This window comes from Cygnus olor, chromosome 9 (assembly GCF_009769625.2).
Source record: "Cygnus olor isolate bCygOlo1 chromosome 9, bCygOlo1.pri.v2, whole genome shotgun sequence".
Classification (NCBI taxonomy): domain Eukaryota; kingdom Metazoa; phylum Chordata; class Aves; order Anseriformes; family Anatidae; genus Cygnus; species Cygnus olor.
The window spans coordinates 9,963,726-9,986,717 of NC_049177.1; the positions used below are offsets into that span (position 1 = coordinate 9,963,726).

General features: G+C 45.2%; 3 protein-coding genes and 1 long non-coding RNA gene across 19 annotated transcripts in view; 2 read left to right on the top strand and 2 right to left on the bottom strand.

The window, feature by feature from the left end:
- PPP2R3A (protein phosphatase 2 regulatory subunit B''alpha) overlaps positions 1-2,061 on the bottom strand; it is a 58,219-nt gene extending 56,158 nt beyond the window's left edge. For 2 of the 3 annotated variants that reach the window (XM_040567536.1, XM_040567535.1), the window contains exon 1: positions 1,935-2,008. The gene's annotated coding sequence lies outside the window, so the exon portion shown is untranslated. Of the gene's footprint in view, positions 1-1,934 lie in introns of all 3 variants that reach the window. The other variant, XM_040567534.1, reaches the window with a different exon arrangement.
- Positions 2,062-2,098: 37 nt separating this feature from the next.
- Positions 2,099-13,267, top strand: DBR1 (debranching RNA lariats 1). The gene is made up of 9 exons (XM_040567539.1): positions 2,099-2,609; positions 4,034-4,960; positions 5,040-5,164; positions 5,252-5,332; positions 6,634-6,719; positions 7,914-8,138; positions 8,994-9,074; positions 9,993-10,138; positions 10,689-13,267. The coding sequence occupies exons 2-9, from the start codon at positions 4,764-4,766 to the stop codon at positions 11,362-11,364; spliced, it is 1,617 nt and encodes a 538-aa protein (XP_040423473.1). The 5' UTR covers positions 2,099-2,609; positions 4,034-4,763; the 3' UTR covers positions 11,365-13,267.
- LOC121074905 lies at positions 11,591-14,564 on the bottom strand. The gene is made up of 2 exons (XR_005822609.1): positions 14,229-14,564; positions 11,591-12,463 (listed from the first exon to the last, which is right to left on the bottom strand). It is a non-coding gene; the product is annotated as an uncharacterized LOC121074905 (long non-coding RNA).
- Positions 14,565-14,650: 86 nt separating this feature from the next.
- Positions 14,651-22,992, top strand: part of ARMC8 (armadillo repeat containing 8) — a 64,070-nt gene continuing 55,728 nt past the window's right edge. For 5 of the 14 annotated variants that reach the window (XM_040567541.1, XM_040567542.1, XM_040567544.1 and 2 more), the window contains exons 1-2: positions 16,405-16,518; positions 16,622-16,698. In XM_040567541.1, the coding sequence (XP_040423475.1) occupies positions 16,420-16,518; positions 16,622-16,698 (176 nt within the window). In that variant the 5' untranslated portion in view covers positions 16,405-16,419. Of the gene's footprint in view, positions 14,825-15,244; positions 16,519-16,621; positions 16,699-22,992 lie in introns of those variants that run through there. The other 9 variants (XM_040567543.1, XM_040567549.1, XM_040567551.1 and 6 more) reach the window with 4 other exon arrangements.

A 22,992-nucleotide genomic window follows, 5' to 3' on the forward strand; every position in this document is an offset into this window, starting at 1 on the left:
GAATAAGAAAATCCATTTCCTCCCACAGTTCTACTTCACTGTCCAGTTTCTGCCAGAATTGGAGCACAAGTTCCAACCTCTAATTTAGCTTTCAGAGAAGTACAGTTCTGTGTAACAGGAGAAAACCTCGTTGCATGGGGAAAAAATAGCATATGCTCATTTAAGACAGTATCGGAAAGCATTTGTACAAAGAGAGTGAGTTGAGACTCCACAGAACCTCTGTACTTTACCAAGATATCCCAAATTCAGAGTTACTGTTCAAAGTTGTTTTCTGTGGGTTGCAGGAAGGATGGGGAAAGGTACTTTCAGAAAAAAAAAAATAATGGAAAAAGCAACTTGCACTGTGCAGCATTATATTTACACCTCCATGGCTACTGACAGTGGGTGTCTGACCACAGGGCTCCGCTACAGCGATCTCTGAATTGCCTGAGCCACAACGCTCATCGTCTGCTCCGCAGGCTGCAGCTGAAGGAGTTGAAACATGCTTTACCAGTGCATCTCTTCAGGACTCAGCAGTCATGTATCAGTTAACATTACATTGAGGCGCTTTGACCACAGGTACCTTCCATGCTGTACCTCTGTGCAAATTAGGAGTACAAAATAATAGGACGCATAACAGCGGTTGCAAAGGTCTGGGTAATGGAAACTGGCTATGTGCCATCAGGGAACTTCAACTTTTAACTCTGTTACCTTAAATACAATTAATTGTTGCTTCAACTTCTCAGAATCCAGCAGACAGCAAATAAATAATTTTATAAAACCAAGTAAAGTCTAACAGTACTGTCAATCTCCTCATAGTTTTCATGAGAATAAGTTCCCTCTCTGTAAGAGCATTTGAGAACAGACCAACCAGGCTCAAGAGAGTCACAAGAAATAATCAAGAGAGCTAATTTAAAGAAATGCCTGGAAAGTTTATTTCTTGAAGCAGGCATCAGATCCCACAAGGTAAAGCCATGAGAACACCACCAACAAAAACACACCCAGCCTTTCAGGCAGCATTTCAGCAGCAAACACCTTGAGGACTGACAGGGAGTCCCCTTGCACTGCTAGCTTGCCTTTACAAGGGAGATCAGGGCACAGAACAGCACATCTTCCAGGGCTTCCTTCTTTAGTGTGAAGAACAGAGGTAATAAAATTAGTCCCGGACTTAATATTTACATTACTTGGGACCAGCACAGTCTATGACCTTCAGAGAGACTTACTCCAGCAGGAACACATCCTTCAGTAAGTTATTCCATTATTCAATCACATTTTTACAAGTTTATGCCCAACTTAATCTTGGATTTGTCTCCCAGTGAACCAAGGAGCCTAGCAGCCAAAGCTGTTCTCTTTCTTGCTCATGAAAGAATCTTCTCTGGCTTCCTAGAAAATAATTAAAAAATAAATCCTACTTTCCTGACTACATATCAACAGCTGCCCTGAACAAGACCAAAGGTCCAGAGGCACCCTAGGGTCCCGGGGCAAACGGCCGGCGGTCACTGGAGAGGAGAAGGAGCCGTGTCACTGCGGGGCGATCGCTCCGGTGCTCCCCTCCTGCCTTACAGCCCCAGCAGCCCGGGGCCGCCCCGACCAGTTCCCTGCACCGGATCGCGGCGTTCAGCAGGGCTCTGCCTCCCGGCGCTCCGGCACAACTCTCCCGAGGCGGCTCACAGCCTCGGCCCCCGCACCGCAGCGCTCTTCCCAACTTAAACGTGCGATGCGAGCAGCCTCTCCTCCTCCTCCTCCCCGCCTCCAAGCTGGGCGACCCGGGAACCCCCGAACCCCGCGGGCTGCCCCCGGCCGCCTCCCCGCTCCTTCCCCGGCCGCCGCGACGCCGCCGCCTTCCCGGGCAGACCCCACACGGGGCCCCGGCCCCGGCCCCGGCCCCGGCCCCCTCACACCGCCGCCGGGCTGAGAGGAGGCAGCCGCTCGGCCCCCGGTCCCGCCACACCTACCCGCCCGGGCAGCTCCCCGTCCCATGCCGGCGCCGGGCGCGTCGTGCTGCCCGGCCCCGCCGGCCCCTTCCGCGCAGCGGGGTCCCCGCCCCGGAGGCGCGGCGGGCGGGCGGCCCCGGGCTGCGGGCTGCGGGCCGAGGCCGGGCTGCGAGGGGGCAGGCGGCGGAATGGCGCTGCCCGCGCTGAAGGGAGGACGGGGAGGACGGGGAGGAGGAGAAGGAGGAGGACGCGTCCCTCCCTTCCCGCCCTCGGCTCCTCCTCGCCTCAGCGACCCGCTCCTCTCCGCACGCCGCCCCCCTCCTCGGCTTTTTTTTTTTTTTTTTTTTTTTTTTTTTTCTCGTCAGCCGCTGTAGAAACCCAGTGGAGCCCGATGTGGTGTTGGCTGGTTTTCAGCCCGCTGCGGCTCCAGGCCGCTGGCACCCACCAGCAAAACGGCATGCTGGGCGATGGAAAAGGGCGTGGTGGGAGACGGGTGCCTGCGGGAAAGGGGAGGAAGCGAGAGGCAGGGGAGCCAAAGTGCGACCGCAGGGGGAAGGCAAGCGCCACGCCTCGGTGGTGGGGCCCGCGGGGGACCTTTCGCTGACAGTGTGCTTACTGCAGGTCGTGGTTTGGTGCCGCAGTTACCAGACAGTACTGGGGGAGGAGGCGCGCAAAGACGCCAAAACGTCGTTGCAGGTAAGTCTGGTGATATTTAGGCCAACCTCATGGGTTTTTCACCTCAGCCAATCTCTGAACTCTTGTTTGGTTGCAGCACCCTCTTCCTTCTGTGCCACACATACATAGCAACCCTCTAGCCCACCTTGCTCCCTCACAGCTTACAGGGACACTTCAGCCTCAGCAGGAACACCTCAGATTCCCCTTTCACACCTCCATTAATTCTCCCACTCCTTCACAAGCACATAAACTGTCACCCTCCCACCATCTCCCCCCTGTATCTCTTTTCAGCCAAACCATTCCTCCCAAAAAGTCAGCCACACATGCCTCCCTTTTGCTGTTTATTTTAGTGTCTTCTAAGTGCATTTTGGTACCTTCTAAAAGTGCTAGCAAGCATTTGACAGGAAATTCTCCAAGAGTTTCTCCCATTCTATTCTCAGATGCTAGGGACGCAACCCTGCCATCCCTAGCCCCTCAGAATACCTTTTGTTCTTCTTCATTTCTTTGGAGATAAAAACCGAGCTACTTCTGTGGCTCTAAATTACCACTGCCAGCTCAGGAAAACAAAACAAAAAACAGTGTACAGGTTGGTGTTGGCAGGCAACAGCCTAAAGGGCAAATACCTCACACCCAAACAACCCACTGATCTGAGCCTGTTTCTTGGGACTCTCCTTTCATGGCCTTGTAGTTCCTTCCCCTGTCACACAGGACAGGATGTGCGTTTGGTCACTTAAGAGAAGTGCAGGCCCTGTATTGTAGGACTGGACATGCAGCCATGAGCGATGTGCACAACCACATCCAGGCAAGGAACTGGCCGCTGCAAAGCCCTATCCATAACCAAAGGTGTATTAATCATGTGGTGGAAATGAGCTGCACTTCAGTCACTTTTTTTTTTTAATATCTTGAAGGACTGAACAAAATAACAATAAAAGAGTTAAGCATTAACTTGCCATTACTTACCCTGTAAATAGTAGTGTGACTGCCTCCCTTTGTGGTCTGACTGCTGCGGAAAGTTCAGAGCGGTTTTACTCAGTCAACATCCACACTTAAATTTGGTATGTTAAGATGCATAATGAATAGTGCAAAAATACTAGAATGCTACAGCATAAAACTAAAAAAAAAAACCTTACAGACTCAGCTGTACACCAATTTACTGGGGATAAGTGGCACATGGATTATGAGAAATGAGCCAGAACTAACAAAACCAGGAATTACAATTATAGTATCAGTTTACCTTGACTGGCTGTGGACATGGCTGGGAAGGCAGGAAAGGGTAGGGCTGTCTCGGGAAAGAAAAAGTGAAGACCTGGCTGGCTGGAGGAAGTGGAGCAAGGAGGCATCTCCTGGCAGTCTTGGGGAGCTGCCCAGGATGGTGTATCCTGAGTAAGTCGGTATCTTCCAGAGACTCATGGACATTTCTCTGTCTTTCACCTGCACCCTTCTAGGAAGTCTGAGATATGGCAAATGTGAGGGGCTGCTGCTTGTCCCTAGAGAAGCTGGAAAGCCTTCCCAGGAGATGTGATGAGCTGACCAAGCTCTCACACAACACCCGGGTAAGTCTCAGGAAAAGTTACTGAAAGGGCTGGGTACACCTACGAGCACTTTGCTGTGTTCTTACTCTAAGGACTAGTGGGCATTGAAGGCTCGGAGAACTTTTCCCTTCATTCCAGCTGGGCTTGGATGAGAGCCCCAGAGAACACGCAGTAACCCAATATTGTGAAATTATGAAATGTGTTAAGAGAACACCCTTATTTTCTGAGTATGGAAAGAGGCTGGTGTGTGGTATTTGCTGCTGTAGGGGAACAGGAATGTCTGCTTCATTCCACGATTACAGGGTATGGAGCAGCAAGTTAACGCTTAACTAGGCAATCATAATTTTATTCAATCTCTCAAGATTGTTAAAAGTACAGTGGAAAAAGCCTGGAGTGGCTTTATTACTTGACACACAACCACCACCCGACGACGCCATTCGCCGCCCCTCTAGACGAGGAGCTCGGCGCTCTCCACAGCGGGGGGCTGCCGGCCGCTGCGCAGGGGGCGAGCGGGCGGGTCGCTCGCCTTACGCATTCTGCGTGCCGCGCTAGGCAGGAGGCGAGCGGGCGGGTCGCTGGCCGTACGCACTTTGCGTGACGCGCTGGGCGGGCGCGGCGCGTGCGCGGTGCCGAGGCGGTGGCCATGAAGGTGGCGGTGGCCGGGTGCTGCCATGGCGCCCTGGACAAGCTGTACGAGACGCTGGAGCTGCTACAGCGGCGGCACGGCGTGCGGCCCGACCTGCTGCTCTGCTGCGGCGACTTCCAGGCCGTGCGCAACGAGGCGGACCTGCGCTGCATGGCCGTGCCCGCCAAGTACCGCCACATGCAGAGCTTCTATCGGTGAGCGCAGCGCGGCGCGGCCCGCCCGGCCCGGCCCGGCCCGCCCGGCCCCGCCGCCGCAGCTGTCGTGTCCCCGCAGGTACTACTCCGGCGAGAAGAAGGCTCCGGTCCTCACCGTATTCATCGGCGGCAACCACGAGGCTTCCAACCACCTGCAGGAGCTGCCCTACGGCGGCTGGGTGGCGCCCAACATCTACTACCTCGGTAGGCTCGGCCGGCTCCCGGCCCCGTTCCCTGCCCTGTCCCCTTCCCCGGCCCCGCCGTGACGAGGCGCGCTCCCCTCTGCCCTAGGTTACGCGGGCGTCGTGCGGTTCCGCGGCGTGAGGATCGGAGGCATCTCGGGCATCTTCAAGTCTCACGACTACCGGAAAGGTACGGCACGGCGGGAGGGGGGCGCCGTGCCCCGGCCGCGCCTCCTCCACCCTTCTGAAGCGACTGACGCTGGAAACCCCTCTTGGCTTAACGCAGGGGAGGGTCTGGAGGTGGTCCATGTAGCTGCCTAGCAGCCGTAGCAGGAAGCAGCGTGCCTTTTCAATGTCGTGGCTGGAACAGTCTTGATTTTTCCATGGTAGTGTCCTTCTAGTGTGCAACACAAGACTGTTCAGTTTTATATGTGTAAAACAGTTGATTTATAAGTGTGATACTGTACAGATGGACCGGCCTGAACTAAGGCTTAGTGTCAGTAAGCCTCAAGATTTGTTCACCTCAATTTTCCATGTGTGTGTTCAAGAGCTCTTCCTTCGTGGAAGAGTCACCATCAGTGGCCAGAGACCCGATCACAAGCGATGCCAGGTGTCAGCAGACACATAACTTAGTCTTTCTCATTCATCAACATATATCCTTCAGAGAAGCTTTGGAGATGGCTTTCAATCTGCAAAGTATCAAATAGTTTTTCGGAACATTTGATTCCGTTTAATACCTATTAGTATTAATTAAATTTTTTGTTATCAAGTATACAAGTTGCATGTCTGGATATTGCTTGTGGTAGATGAGACTTTCAGTAGTTAGCATTATCATCAAAGAAGTAACGTTATTTTTTGTTGCTGCCAGTCTTCTGCTTGTTCCTGTCTACCTTACATTCTCTGGCTGTGCCAGTACGCTTGCATATATAGCCATGATACCAGCTGGCTGAAGTAGATAGCTATGTTGCATCATGGCTGTGCAGCAAACAGCTCTCTATATGTGATGGCACATGGCTGTGCAGTGTAACTGTGGAGGGAAGGGATATGGGGAGGCAATGAGGGCTCTCACCTGAGCAACACAAAATCTCAGTCAGAAATGAAGTACTTAAGCTTTTCTGGCCAAAAAGTACTTGTTTCAGTCGGCTTGGGTTTTAAGAGTTAGAGTAAAACTGTGAGCAGTGTGGGTTTTTTTCTTCCCCTATAACTGATTTTCTGTATTCTCCATAATTATATATATTAAAAAAAAGACATACAATGGAAGAAACGTTCAGTTCTGTAGACATTTTTACAACATATTTGCCTCATACATAAAAAATTAACAGCTTGTCAGCATAAGCCCCCTGTAAAGGAAATGCAGCATCTCCTTCAATTACTGGCCGCCTTGTACGTAGTATTGCTTTAGATGTCTATATGACTCCAAGAAGCCAGCTTGCAAACAGCATTAGGAGGGAACTGTTGATTCAGGCACCTACTCTTTTCTCAATGTTTCAGGTCACTTTGAATGTCCACCATACAACCAGCAAACAATTAGAAGTGCTTACCATGTGCGGAATATCGAGGTCTTCAAACTCAAGCAGGTTAGCAAAAAATGTATATTTTTAACAGTGATGTTTTTCATTAATTTAAAAATGAAATGTTAAAGCTGTCCTGGACAGCGCACTACTAGATAGCAAATCATGCCAGCAAATCTTAGCTAATCTTGACAAGCCATTTTATGCAGGCTGTGATTTCACTACTGTACTTGATGAGTGTCTCCTCAGTGCTTTGTGTAGCAGGGCAAATTTGATCTGAATCAGGCATAATTGGGAGATCTTGTTTGTTAGATTGGATAAAGTTCAGAGGATGACAGGTACTCCAGCCGTACACCTCTGTTCCAGCTTTAGGAAGATGGACGCTACCTTGTCTAACATGCAAAGTTTACTAATGCAAATTGAGCTATCTGATTGAGATGATCCCAAATGGCTGTGGTTGAAGTATTTTTCACCCCACAGCTTGAAATGCAAAGGATAGCTTTATTTTTGACCCATGTCCTACACCCTGCTTTGTCACAAGAGCTACTCTGTTTGGCTGAGGTTGTGGTGTGAACAGATGTATTTATAAACATCTTGTGAATGATTATTCAGATTGCCACTGGGGACTCAAGTGTTTAGATACACGGATGCTGAATATGGGACAAAGGTTTCTGCCCTTATAAAGGGTTTGATGCGTTTCCCTGAGTTTATTACTAGACTTGTGTTTCGTTCTGATACGGCTGTTGGAGATGAATCGAGTATTGAACCAAGCTGTACTTAAGATGTTGACTAGACTTCTAAGGGGTGCTTCCTTTGAGGAGGAGTATTGTGCTTAGCCATTCCATTATCCCTTCTGAACAAAGATTTTAAAAATTCACGAGGAAGATGACTGATAGTGTGCTGAGAACTTCCTCTATAGTTGTAACTTCAAGTCTTCTCCTCACTGCCTGATGCTTCCTGGGACGATCTCTCTTACAAGGCAGTATACATAAAACACAGCTGACAGACCCAAGAAAGTGTAGTACGATCCTTGGAGAATGCTTCACAGTAGTCAAAATGGACTACTTCCATTTGACAACTTCAAAGGCCATCTGAAAGATGTACTAATTGCTCCAAAAAGGGAGGTTATTGGTCACAGCTAACTGTGTATCTGATCTGAAGTAGAACACAACGTGTTAGGCACGTTCTGTCTCGTGATGTGTAATTTTGAAACTTTTATCATATGTTTTATTTATACCATATGCGTTTTTGGCTTGATAGTTAAAGCGCCCAATGGACATATTTATGTCACACGACTGGCCAAGGAGCATATATCACTATGGAAACAAGAAGCAGCTTCTTAAAATGAAATCCTTCTTCCGTCAAGAAGTGGAGAGCAACACGTTAGGAAGCCCTGCTGCTTCAGAGCTTCTGCAGCACCTGAAACCCAGTTATTGGTTCTCAGCACATCTCCATGTTAAGTTTGCAGCTTTCATGCAACACCAGGTAAAGGGGAATAAAACCAAGAGCGTATGCTTTCCAAGGATGTTTCAGAATTCTAGTGCAGGTAGTCGTGTCCAGAAAAGCAGCTTCTTAATGTGAATTTGCTTAGTAACTAAAATTCAGCTTAAGCCCCAAAATCTTAAGTGGTCTTAAGACTACTGCCTTATGGAAGTTAGAGATGTTATAAATTAGTGGTGGCACCACCTCATCTTCAGGTACAGCATGAAATAGCTGAAGTTGCTGCACTTGAAACTTCTTAATTTAAATTTTACAGAAAAGCACCCTTTTTTCCCTGTTTTACTGGGGAAGGATACAGCTTCAAAAGAGTGATAGAGAAGCAAACGAGCAGACTGGTTAACCTGGGATGGGAGGATACCTTTACTAAAGCTTGGCAGGTGAAATTGGCTGCCTAGGTAAAGCCAAAAAAAACAGTCCCCGTAGGTTGAAACTTCTCTTTGTTAATTTGAATTTTTGCTGAAAGTGGTGTGACATGCTATTCGAATTCGCAATTCATTAGATGTTAAAAGGTAACTCTAGACATTTTGGACTCAAGTCTGCTTCTAATTATGTTGAAGTTTTTCTTTTGGCATCAAGGCTAGGTATGTTCAGCTGTCTTGGTTGAAGGAGACCTGTGGCTCTTGCTTTATCTTCCTGTTTTCAGTGTCCAACTTTTTGTTAGACATCTGCTGACGTCTGTCCTCTCTCTTTCTCCATCCCTTTCTTATAATCCCGTGCTGCTTCTCTATTTCAGAAACTATTTTAATGTAAATTGTGCTTTTAAATCTCTCTACATAACTTGTGTAGAATAGTGTAATTTCATAGGAACGCTAATGACTGTTAACATCTTGTGTTTCCTAGACAAACTCCAAAGAAGAACTACCAAAGGCAACGAAGTTTTTGGCTTTGGATAAATGTCTGCCTCACAGAGACTTCCTGCAGGTGATGACCATGTGCAGTGGGTTACCTGATAGCATGCTCTTCAGATGCAGTCAAACGTCTCAGTAGTCTTACTTTAAAGTAGCTCTTATTTGTTGTCTTAAAGGGAAGATGGTTCGTTATGTGTCTTTAGGATATGTGGTGGGATCCAATTGCTTTAGCTACCTTTGAAGATGAGAGTCTGAGGATGGGCTTTTGCTATGCAGAGGTACATGGGGGTGCTAGTCTGCACCTAAAATCCCATAGGAGAACTGATCTGCAGTAATACTGCCTCCAGCAGCGTGGTCGTCCACCCGTGTTTAGCTCTGTTTTACACTACATTAAAAGGTTGAATTTCTTTTATGGATTATTTAAAATCAGAGTTGACTGGTGCAGCTTGGCTAATCCAAATTGTTTGACTTAGGTTAGTGTCACTGAAGACAAAGTGATTTGGGTTTCAATCGGTCACCTGCTGAAAGTGTTTAAAAACTATCAATGTTAATTTCATTTTGTGCTAAGAATATCCATAGAAAAACTTGCCGTCAGTTCTTCACGATTTTTGGCTTAGAAGAAGGTATGAACTTCAGAGTAAGCAAATTGTTTTCTAAGTTGTGTAACTGTCTAGTAGCTGAAAGTAGGGAGAGGAGGGTGCTCTGATTTTGAGTTGCTCTAAGCTAAAATACAGAAGTGTTACAGGAGAGCCTGTTTTAATTGCTGATCGTCCTCTCTTACCTCCTTACTGCTATAGGCTTCTATGTAGGACTGCCCTGAGAGGGCATGTTTGATTGAGGCCATTAGTTCAGCATACTTCAGACTTAATTACAACTCTGTACCATGAAAACAGCACTTCAAAATTTAATTGCTTTCTGGTGTCAAGAGAAATGTCTCACCTCATCTGTTTTATGGTTTTATTTTGTTTTTTTGTTTGCTTGTTTTGAACAGATAATAGATGTAGAGCATGATCCTACTGCAGGTGACTCGCTGGAGTACGATGCTGAGTGGATTGCAGTCCTTAAGGCTACCAACAGTCTCGTTAATGTGACTCAGAGCTTGTGGAATATGCCTGAAAATAATGGCCTCCATGCAAAGTAAGTAGCACGCAAAGTAGAAAGTAAAACATGATTTAGCTAGGCTGGAAGCGTACTGACCTTTTATAGCTGTGTTTCTTATCTTATACTTATCTTTTATAGTTGGGTTTCTCTGTTCTGCAGCCTCTAATGTCCGTAGGACTTGGTAAATGCTTTGGAAAACAAAGGGGATGATAAGGGCTGTGCTGTAGAGCTTACAGGTTCTTTACTGCTCTGTGCAGGCAGTTAGTTTTCTTTGGCAGACTTGGGTAACACCATTCAAGGGGCAAAAAATACATGGTGGCTGATCTTCTTGTTGGTCACTGTGAGACTGAAAATCAGGCTTCCAGGCTTTACTGGGTGGATTGGCATCGTATGCAGACCTTTGGTGTGCAGAGCAGAATCTCAGTATTGACCAAAGGTAATATGCTTGGGTGGGGTGGGGGGGGGCTGAGAAATTGCCTGTTGTAAGATGAATTTGTTACCCGTGTTGAAAAGCGTATCTTTGCAGGGGGAACAGAAAATACCTTTTGACTAGCTGCACTTTTGTTAACTTTATGAACTTACTTAGGTGGGATTACAGTGTAACGGAAGAAGCCATCAAGGAGGTGTTAGAAGAGCTGAATCATAACCTCAAAATTCCTTGCAACTTCACCTTGACAGCTGCTTGTTATGATCCCAGCAAGCCCCAAAAAAACATGGAACCAGTCCATACCATCAATCCACAGACCACTGAGTTTTGTGCCCAGTTTGGCCTCACTGACATCAATGATAGGATCCAGCAAGTTAAAGAAGAGGGCTCAGTACGAGCATATGAGGAGGAGGAGGAGGAGGAAGAGATGGACAGTACTGGGTCAGCAGAGGAACCCAGTGAATATAATACAGATAATTCTGGACTTTCATCCATTAATCCCGATGAAATAATGCTGGATGATGAAGGAGGTGATGAAGACTTGAGTACGTGTTCTGTAGATCCTTCCCCTGATCATCCTCCTGAGTTTTCTGCAAGTTTTTCTGATATCAGGATCATGCCAGATTCCATGGCAGTATCATCTGATGATGCTATGGACTCCAATAATGAGGAACTGGAGAAATCTGGCGTGTGTAAGCAGGCAGAAGAGAAGAGCTTGAATGAGAGACCTTTAAAGCGCATTGGTGGTAATGAAAATGGGAACACGGGCATTAAAAAAATTAAGAGACGGAATCAAGCCATCTATGCTGCAGAGGATGAAGATAAAACAGACTAACACTTCTGTGTTACATAACTAAGTTCTCTCCCTACTCCTTTATGCAGAGGTGGTGAGAACTATGGTGAACTACTCATGCTTTTAACATTATTTGATCTTATTCACGCTGCTTTCTTGAGGTGAAGAGGCTCTATGTACCTCTTTCAGGGAAGAATATTTAGTTTGATTAAACATCTAAGCCAGAAGCAAAGTTTTCCAACAAAGTGCTTTGTCAAAGGACTTAAAGCCCATGTATAATCAGTCGATTTTGCTTCGGTTCTCGGTTATTAATGTATATATACTATGTATCTTGAGCTGTACTGCTATTCAAGAATCACCGTGCTGGTTTAACAGGAAAAGAACTCTTACTCAAGTCAAAGTGAGAGGATGCCTGACTTATGAGACTGAACTATTTGATTTTATTGCTTTTGTCTTGTTTTATACTGAACTTTTAATACAAAGTAGCATATGCAATAACTGCGTGAACTAAATTTGGAAGTAGAATTCCCAGGATAACAAAACAGCAATAGAAGAGTGAGGATTTTTGCTTCTGCTGACATTCATACCATAGAAAAGCTTCGTGGTCATAAACAAAACAATGTGTATTGTCTAGTATTGGCTTTTAATTACTGTTTTGGTACAGAACCAAGTCCCTTAATTTGAGGCATGACAGTTTTATGAGGACCATGCAAGAGAACATCTCTGTTCTTAAAAACTCACTTGTGTGCTGTTTCTTAGAAGTTGAGAACCATATCGTAAAATTAAAACGCATCTGTTTACGATGAACAGCTTTCTAAACATGGACATCATCACTGTATCAATTCTCACTAATTAAGGCTGTGTTGTATTTTCCTGCAAAGTGACTGATGCTTCAGACAGCAATGCTTACCATCATCTTTAGCCTACCTTTTCACCTGACACTTCTTTTCAGTAGGATGTAAATTCCTAATTCTTACAGCTCGGTCTGGAATTTTCCAAAATACCTTCATGGACTTTACCTATGGCTGGGCAGCTCCTGTTCTCTTTCAGATCTTCTTGGAAGTTTTCTTTTTATTCTTCTTACTCTTCTTCAGTTTTCCCTGAATTAGCAAACATATCATGCTCCTTTTGGCCTAGAAGGCTGTGAGGATAACAAAACTTAGCGAATTCATGAAAACAAGTGTTTTCAAGTACAATGGCATGCCATTAGACTCATTAGCCTTACAGTCAGCTTCTGCTGGTGTTCTGTGCTGAGCTTTCAGAATCAGAGAAGGAATTCCTCATGACTGTGCCGCCCTTGAGATGAGCAGTAGTTCCAGTGTGCTTTTACTCATCTAAGGCCCAAGCACTATGGAGAAGAAAGCATTCCTACAGGAAAGGAGAACTGGACAGGGAGCCATGAGTAAAAATAGACTGGTGAGTTGTAGCAGGGAAATGCTTCAACTTGTCTTTAAAATCAGTCAAATTCTGGGATTCATCTTGGTTTCTCTCCTGCCAGCAGGTCACTATGCAAACAAAACGCATATAAGTATTCAAGAACTGGCAAATGTCAAAATTAACGCTCTCCACAGTTCTGATTAACAGCTTTATATTGGTGTGCTGATACCATTAACATCCCGGGTTTCTTTTTTGTTCCAGAGGACAGTATCTTGTTTACTAAATGATTAGTTGGATCCTATTAATATTCGTGTATCTCTCTGTGCCTGCTCATCTGTCAGAAAACCCACCAAAGAGAACTGTGATAAGATGTGATAAAGAATTGGGACAGTTTGGTGTAACCCCCAGGTTATCTAAAGTAGCTGTTAAGGTGGCCTAGGTTACTGAAAATAGTTCAGTATCTTTAAGGGTCTTGGGTCTGCAACGTTAAAACCTTAATCATGCCTGCATTTCCTTGTGATATGAAGACTATCATGGTAATAAAGTATTTCCTCTGTACCATCGAAAAGATGCGGTTTTAAGTATAAAATATGGTATGATCTTGAAAAGTCACCGAAGAAATCTGTGTGGTGTTCAGCTGTCAAATTCTATGTGGCGTGGAAGATGTAGGTTACACTTAATGAATGCTTTTGTCTAATTTCATATGTTTTTAAAGCAAATTGTTTTGTTGTGTCTTCTACTTTCTGATAAATGTGTTTTGGCTTTCTAGAAAGGAGACTGCCAAGATGGAATACAGATTTTTAGAATGTTTAGAGGTGTTCTTTTTTTTTAATGAAGAATGTCCGCATCCATTGAGTGGAGTGCGGATGTAAATATACTTATTTTTTTTGAGTATGAACCATGTGTGATCTATATAGACTTATTGTGCCCTTTCTTGCAGTTGCTTGACCTCTTTGCAGTTTGAAGTATCCATCTCTACTGTATTCTCATTCACTATGGATTTTCCCTGTCAGCAAGATCCTCTGTTATATGTAAAGTCAGTTGCAGCTCTGAACTTGATGCTTCTTCAGTTAAGACCAAGTACTCCAAATAGTATGTAAAAAGTTAGGAAAAGCTGGCAAATTTAATCAGTTCTGAATCCTAAGATCCAGAGTCCTTTAAAGGAAATTTTAGAGTTTTTGAAAAAATTTAATATTGGTGAGAAACATCTGGAAAACGTTTCTGTCAGACCTGGTACATTTATAATCACAAATTGGTCAGTAGATGAGACTTGCGCTTTTTATAGATAAAAGCAGAAACATTTTTAGGCAGTGCTTGAGAAAATTGTTCACTTGTTTCAGTCCAGGGGATTTTGTTCAAACTGTGTTAGTAATCTACTCGAAGAACAAACTAAGAACAGGGGCGTAGCTTTTTCATAAGCAAATAAATTATTTTCTAAAAATAAAGTTAATTTAACTTGCACCCCCATCCCCAACTGTGCTCCCATTATCCTGTACAAGATCCCTGGCGGGTACCAAACCGGTGTTTACCTCTTGATAGCAAGAGATGAGACAAACGAGCCGTGACCTGTGGCGTTCCTACGGTCCTCTCACCGCATTAATGCTGTCCCCAGTAGAGCAGCGATGGATGCAGCACCCCCTGGGCCTCCAGCTGTGCACCACCCAGGGGACCGCTACTCCGGCGTTAGATCTTCCAGCAGCCTGTAGCAAAACGGAGGGTTTTGGGGGGGGAAAAAAAAGAAACCCCACCTCCCTGCGAGCACAAGGGAGGGTGCCCGCGCCCGCCAGCCGAGCCGTGGGCGCTCCGGTCCCGCTCCCCGTTGGCGGCTCCGGCTCGCAGCGCCGCCAGGGGCCGCCCTCAGCCCGGCGGCGCATGCGGGGCGGTTGGGCAGGGCCGGGGCCCGGCGAGGCTGCGCCGCTCGGCCCCGCCCCGCCCCGCCCTACTCGGCTCCGCCCCGCCCCGGCCGCCCCTGGTCTCGCCGCCCCGCCCCGCCATGAGGCCGGGCCCGGTGGCGGCGGCGCTCCGACGCGCTTGAGGGCGCCGCCGGCGGCGGGGCTGCGGCTGCTGCGCCGCCAAGATGGCGTCGTGCGTGCTGGAGGCGCCGCTCCGCATGAGCGTCCTCTCGGTGAGTGCCCGCGGGCTCTGTCCGCCCGCCCGTCCGGCAGGGGGCTCGGCCTGACCTTGGCCGCCGGCTGCGGGGGGCACCTGCGGGCCCTTTGTGCGGAGGCGGGGGCGCCCCGTCCCGGCAACTTTCCCCCGGCGCCGCCCGTCTGCCCCCCCCCCCCTCCCCGCCCCAGGCAGGCCGGGACCGCCGGGGCCCGCCCGCCGCCCCCACCGCCCCGAGCAGGCCGGGGCCGTGCAGCCGCGGGCCTGGCGGAAGGGGCCGCCTGCTGCCGGCCCTGCCCGTCGCCCGGGGAAGCCCGGCACCCCGGTGCTGCTCCCCCGACCCCTGCGCTGCGAGGAACAATGCAGAGGGTACGGCGTGGGTGCCGCTTGGAGCAGCCCAGGGCGTCCTCTTCGTGTTGTTTTTTTCCCTCCAGAGTACGGTTTCTTACTGAGCAAGGGACCCGTGAAACTGATGGTGTTGATAGATTCTTCATTTTTGGGGCCTACCTGAAGAACTTGTTGGCCTGGATACGAATGCCCTTCTGCATTACAACCCTACTGGCTGATAAGGTGCAAGCCAGGGTATTTTAGAAACGGAAGGCAGTGGGATCGCTGGAGTCCAGAACACTTTTACGTAGAAATACATAGATTGGGAAGGTTAAAGTCCACTGCTGTTCGCAAAAATACTGTTCTCGTTATGTGGTGGATGCTTACATGTAGAATTTATTTAGCATAATTTGATAGTATTCTCATAGACAAAGGAGTTCTTCTGCCTCTAGAGTCTTCTCTCAGGCTTATGTGAGACCATGAGTGAGCTGCTGGTAATTCTGTGTCTGGCTGGGGAAGCAGGCACGGGTTTAGCCAAGAGTTAGATACCTGCGAAGCAATGAACAGTTTGCAATTCCCTTATAGTTCCTTTCAAGGAAAACTTATAAGGAAAAAATAGGAAAAGCCTAATAAGAGGTTGAGCTGGCAAAAAGAAAAAAAAAAAAAAGAGATAATGGAAATGCTTTCTGGCACGTGTTTGTGAGAACCTGGAGGGAAAATTCTCTTCCCTTTTCCCACCCATGTTTTTTGGAACGCTTTTCATCTTCAGCTTTGGATCTTCTCAAAGAGAATAACAAATCATTGGTGCATAAATGTTTAGCTTACAAGCATGGTCCTGTTACCGGGAGGAGAGTTCACTTTCTCTTGTAAAGTAGTTATGGGAAGCGTTATGGAGAATATTGTGCTGCTGTCCCTGTTGAAGTTGTGTGGGACAGTAGGCAGTCTGTCTTAGAGAAGGACGGTGTCTGCATTGTGTAAATTTGTTATGATAAGGTAAGCTACAGAGAAATGTCTTAATATGCGCTTCCGTATTTTCAAGAGCTTGTTTGTCAATATACCTCTTGAGCAACATTAACAGCTCTTATAACTTTTTCTTGCAGGAATTTGTGGTTTTTCTATGCAGTAACTGAATATAAGTAAATTGGAATTTAAGGCAGTGTTGATATCTGAAATAGACCTCTTTGTGTGTCCTTTTCATAAACTACAAATACTTACCAGCACTCCATTAACTTTCTTAGACTCATAACGTATTGTTATCTGCAATAAATACATCTTATTCTTTAAGTCATGCTTAAACATGGGGTTAATTCTTTGCGCAGATGTTGCCCAGCCGTAACATACTGCACGTTTGAATATGATCCTGTGGTTTGGCTGCTGTCTTGCCTGGTAGGTTTTGTAGACGTGCTGTTGCTTTAGTCATTTCTGTTTTTCTGCCATTATATGAATTGATATAAACTATTAAAAATATGTATCATTTTTTTCCCTGCAGGAAGTAACAGCCAGTAGCCGCCACTATGTTGACAGATTATTTGACCTCGATCCCCAGAAAGTTCTGCAAGGTGTCATGTAAGTCATCTGAAACACATTTGGGCTGTTGGTTGTGCATAAGCTAGGTTAACTTGAATCCCACTAGAATTGTATGTCAAGAGGAAGAAGCTCTGTCTCTTTTTGAGAAATCTTGTTGGAAAATTTTAATACAAACATGATAGTACTGTTTTAGCACCCTATTGCTATGTAGTGTACGTAACCAGCCTCACAGGTGTCAGAAATGAGGTTAAATATTCTGTGAGCATTCAGAAAAAAATTTTTTGAAACATTTCTTCCCTTTGGCCACCTTTTGATTCTCTTCTAAGTCTGCTTTTCTCTAATTCTGTCTTAAAAGAATTTTTTTTGTCTACTGCCAAGTCAGTGTACCTGCCTTTTTCTTTTTCCCCTGCTGCCATGCCTGAGTGTTGATTTTTGATGCATGGCTTCTATCTCAGTAAAGGGAACTGCAAGCCAAAAGAAACTACTTCCATAGAAATTAATTTGGACGCTGGTTATATTTCAGTATTTCTTTTGCATGCCGATGACAGTGGGTAAGGACTGAAAGATTAAGAAGAGGCCTTGCCCTGTTGAATAGGTGGTAAAACTGGTGCAGGGATCTGGCTGTGTTCTCACTGTCCTTGGGCTATATGCTTTGCGTTATAACCACACCGTGATGTGACTAGTGAGTCCCTGCCCAGGACTGACAGTTGGTGAAGCCAGGCCTGCTCAGGCTTACCTACAGTTTGCTGGCTGTGGTTATCTAGCAAAACACAAGAACATTTGGTCAAAAGACCAAGTGGATCAAAAAGCCAAGAACGTCCATTGTGTTGTTTAGGACAGTCTGACGAGTTTCCGGTAGGAAAGTAGTTCAGAAGGTGGCCCAGGGATGGAGTAGGCACCGTCAGAATTAGCATCCCTCTGAAATTACATGAGAAACAAAACACAAATGTAAAACTATCTTGGAAAAACTGTTATTTGTTGAAATATCCTCTTACGTACCAGATTTTTTTATACAGATTAGTGTGAATATTTGCAGGTTCTTAACTCTTCTCTGTAGAAGAGTCTAACATTTCTTCCACTCTTGGCCTTAGTCCACTACTCACAAAGCTGGCTTAGCTGGTCCCAGGGTGAGGATGCGTCTCATCCAACATCCACGTGGTTGGCTCAGCTTCCTTGGCAGATGCTCTGGGCGCTGGGTGGCGCTCCCTCCCTGCTCTCCTTTCTTCTCCAAGGAACTGGAAACAACAAGTCTTGGCAATCCCTTCCCCATCTTCTGAGGTGTTACTCACATCTTTTGAAGTCTAGTGACTTCCCAGAACCAAAAGTCTTGAGCAGTCTTTTGTCTTAGCTAACACCTTGAAATTCTTTGCGTCGTCCATGGGTGACAGTGGAATCTATCCTGAGCTGCCTTTTAGTTTTGCTGTGGTTCAAGAATAAAATGAATTGATGCAGGGTGACTATCTCGATGAACAGTAGGCTTCTCCAGTTAAAGTTCATCATCTGTCCTTTTAAAGACACCAAAATACCAATTTATTTTGCAATAGCTTTCTTTTCGGTTTGCTACCTTGGTGTCTGGTTTCCGATGCAGGAGATGTTATACTGCTTTGCCGCATAAAGTTTTCTAAGCTCTTTATTTTGGTCTTTGCACCACACAGCATTTTCAGCTCATCCTTTCTCTTCAGTACCTGGATGTGTCCTTTATGGATCTGCTTTGTGATTTTTCTCTTTGCGTTTTGGTACTGGTACCAAGAAGACCACCAGGCGGTGTCTTTGAGGACGAGCTTTGTACAGGAACCATTTCTTCTCAAGCTAACGCTCTGAGATATGGGGAGATGATGAGCAGTAAGTGTAAGGAAGTGTTTGAAGACCCATCCTTTTAAGAATGGCTCAGCGTTCTAGTGGTTGAAATAACTGGTGCTGCTGCTTAGAAGCTGCTGAAGAAATTTATGCAAAAGTTATCTTCTCTTAGAGTTAGACCTTTTAAAGCTACACATTTGATAGGATAAGTGTCTTTGAAGAGTGGAGGGGAAAAAAAAAAAGGAGGAAAAAAATCACAGCGCAGATTTGGTTGGTAAGCTACATGTGCGACACCTTGGTTAAAATCCTGATTCTGAGAGTATGTCTTTCCTGACATTAAGCAAGTCGTGCATGTTGGATTTGTTATTTTCCAAATATTAGCAGATGGATGTGCTACAGTCCAATTTAGAGTAGTGTGTAAAAAAAATTCAGTCCAAGATTCCTTTTGGGCAAAAGAATATGGCTTTGCCCTTCTTCCTTTGACTTCAGGTATCCGAAAAGGTATTGAAGTTGGAACAAACTGAGATTTGGGGTGGTCCATTGAGGGGTGGGAGGGTAGAAGGTGTTGGAGTGGGAGAGGATTAAAATTCTACCAGAAGTGTGTTTCAGAAGCTTTGTCAAGTATTCTGTGTAATTCCCTGAAAATCTTTGGTTCCTAAGATGTGCTGTTTTTTTCTTGCATCCTGGCTGAAAGTCCCGATGACGTAGATTTTTGTTGTGATTGATGGAACTGTATGAATATCAAGGTTCAGAAAGGGCTGGCTTAAGAGGCTTTGTTTCTGCAGATTGTCTTCAGTTACAGTCGTTCTATTCTTCATACGCTCTTAAAGAAACTTGAATGAATAACTTCTGTTTGGGGCTTTCTTTAATTGCATCCTTTTACATTTTAATGAAAAACAACTTCTGAATGAGGTTTGATTAAAGGTAAAATACAGCTAAGTGCTTCTTGGACTTGAAAACCATGCCAATCCAGTTGTGGTCTTGTAAATTGAGAAGACTTAAAATTACATATTCTGAAAGTCTTTAAACTACCAGCCCTCTTTTTTTCCCTTTTTTTTTTCCATGATTTGTCAGAGAGGTTATATTCAGAATCATCTTTTGTCCGCAGAGTGAAGTCTTACATGGCTAGGGGCTTTTTTGTTTCCCTTCTCATGGGAAAACTGAAAAACCATTTCTCTTTTGTCCAGTACTGCTGTATGTGCTTCTGTTGATCTTATTGCAAAATGTCAAGTTTCCTGGGGAACTTCTGTTTGCATCATTCCAATCATGTTCATCGAAGTATTAATAGTAGGTTGGAAGGGGAGAATTGCGTGTACCTGTCAGTAAATCATTAGCTTCAGTTCAGGATTTGAAATTTTGGGGGATGACTACTGCCTTTTACTGTACCTGATGGAGAACTGTTTAAAGTGCACAAGGCCCATTTCTGCAGGCCCACATCTGTATGGAAGTGTGTGTGTTTGCCTTTCTATTGACTGTCTTTATAAATGAGCAAGCTTGACATAGTAGTTTCCTTCTGTAAGCATAAACTGTTCCATGTGTATGTGTGTGTGCTTGAGAGGTCTTACAGGTTTGCTTTGTGTCTACTTAAGTGCTTTTCTAAGCCTTTCATCTTCTATATTACTGTTCTACAGTTCAAATGTTCTCAAATACACTTTGACTGCATTCTGCAAGGTCAGCAGCAGCGCCAGGTATGCAGCTACTGAATATATTTAGTGTTGACAGTCCACAGACTACCCCGAACAGATATTGTAAGCGATTAAATGCTGTGTTCTCTCAGAGGTTCTCTTAAATATTTTGCCATTGTTGGCAGAGGAACAGAACATAGCTCTGTATATTTCTGTGTTGTTGTAAGAGCTTCATGTGTCCCAAGATGCTTGCTGCAACAACAGCTTGTGCTTTGCAGCATGGCAGTGTATTAGACTACGGTTTGGTTTTCATCCACACTTGAGCTCAGGACCACTTTGTTCAGGTGCAAGACCGATGCCTATTTTTGTCCACCAATTTATTTGCTGGTCGGAGGCTTCTTTGAGAAACACTTTGTCATGCGTACAGTTTGCCTGATGTCTTCAAAGGCGATCCATCATTTCAGAAAGCTGTGCAAATGGCATTGCAAAGCCTGGTTTTGAAGGGAGCATGCTTTCTGAGAAATCTGGCGTACTCAAGGTGCCAACTGTTTCTCATCAGGCTGTTCCTTAGCAGTCAAAGGGTGTCATCTTGTATGGCTTGTAAATAACCACCATCACAGTGCACTGAGAATTCCCATGCTACTGCTGTTTCTGCCCTTTTTGGATGTGCTTCATCCAGTCCGCTGGAGTTACAGACAAGCATTTTCCAAACTTGTGTGAACGTTTTATTTCCCAGGAAAAAGGAAGACTCACCCTACGAAATGATGCTGCGTACTGTTTATGGGACCTTCCTTTTTCCTGGGGAGCATGTCCAGTGCTGTGCTGGGAATACTGGTATAGATCTCTGTGGTATATTTAATTTGTGACATACACGCTTCCTACACAGGATGATTTTGAGTGTTTGAGAGTCCATGTTTTTGATATGGGAAGTATAGTAATTGGCATCTGGGGCAGAACTTGTGGACCGCTTTGAATCGGACAGTTATGTCTCAGAGTCCCTGCAGGCTTGGGCTGGCAGTGTTGCAGCAGTTAGTGGTTATGCTCAGTGTTTTGAAGGCTGTGAAAATGATATTTGGGTACAACCAAGATGTAATTGGGCTTACCTTTGCATAGGTTTTTGGATGCAAAATTATGAGGTGTGTGTTAAAACCTCCTCTAAGGGGCAATGGACTTGTATTTGCATTTGACTGAGGATGTTTTTACTTCTTGCTGGTTTCTGCCTTCTTCAAAGAGAAGCTACCAGAAAGTAGTCACAAACTGGAAAAAAATGAGCATGTGTTTTAAGTAGTAACAATGCTTTTGTGGTACCTATCTTGTGTCTCTTTTGTGGGCAGTTACTTTGAAATTCGTTGGGAACACCTCAAACTGTGCATTTGTTACATCTGTCTTCTTCACTTGTGTATTTTTGGATTTGAAAAAATGTTCCAGACGTGTTTAGATGATTTTATAATAGTCTTTTATTTCTCAGCTGTAGCAATTGGATGCACACATGCCTACAGGGAAAGCTGTTTGAAATATAAGAGACAGCTTCATGGAGTGGGAAGAGAAGAAATTCCCATCTCTATTCTAATGGAGCAACAGGTACCCCCTTCAGCCAGTTACAAAGAGGCTACTTCTGCCTCTTGTTCTTCGTGTCCTGTCAAACAAAAATCTTCCACACAGCAAACAGCACTTGTTTTCACGTTGTGCATCCAAAATACATACAGTCACATTTTCCTCTCAGTGGTTGGTTCTGGACTTAAATTTTCTGCAGGAGTCTTGCTTTGTTCTTTGCATATTCCTTGCCTTGATTTTCACCAGAATGATCCTATGAGAAGAAGAGATCTTTAGAGGTTCCTGTTACGCTTTGCTTCTGTACGTTTTCAATCAATTCTGTTGATCTTCTAGACTTGGTACTCTGTGGTAAATATATACTCGTTCAGATGCAGTAGGGAACTTTCAGGTCTAATTTTTCAGGTCAGAACTTGAAAAATTAGATTACTTATAGATGAAAGTGTTTTTGTGTAGCCTCAGTCATCTGTTGAGGGAAGAGGCTGCTGAGTCTTCTGGTGATGCTTCTTGAGCTGTGGGACAGGCTCTTTGTGCCTTGGAAATTGAAAGCTTGTTCTTTAGGATGCAGAATCTGACAGGGAAATTTGAGCAGGGCTAGGTGAGAGGGAGCAGTACTCCATTTGTTGATCCTCCCTTTCAAGAGGTAAGCTGAGGAATGTAATAGCTAGGCACGTTTTTCAGAGTGACGGGATGAAAATGAAAGGGCCTCAAACATTGTTTGAGAATTAAGTAGCGTTCTGTGAAGAGTGGTTTTCAGTATAATAGATTTTGCAGAGTCAGGTGGAAAAATAATGTAGATACAGAGAGAAGAGGGGAGGCTATAATAAAGGCAAAAAAAATGTATAATACTCTCTTAGAACAAGATATTTTCTCACTTTGGGCTTGCTTTATAATGCAGCAAAAAGTACAAATGCATAATACTGTTTATTTTATTTTTTTCAAATAAATTCTGTATCATAACTCCTGGTCTAAAGCCTAGAGGTAGGCTAAATTATGGGAAATCAGGTACACCTATTATATCTGGCTAGAAGTCGTCAGGCTGGTAGGGTTGTTTAATATCTCAAGCCTTGTGGCTGCTACTCTGAGCCTGAGAGCATTGATCAATGAACCTGTTGAGGCTCTGCCTTTCAGAGAGAGCACAAAGCTGTCTTCTCCAAAACTGCGCTCCTGATGCCAGCTTCAGAGTAGCAATGTTGTTGCTGTGATGGTTTCAGGCTGTAAGCAGGGTAAGAGCGGAGAAGCAACTTTTACCAGACTAGCTGATGTAGCTGGAGAAAATCAGGCAAGTGTTGGTCACAAAGGTCTTGAGTGGCATACTTCAAGCTCAGCCCAGTTGAATACTGAGGTCATTCAGAGTTTA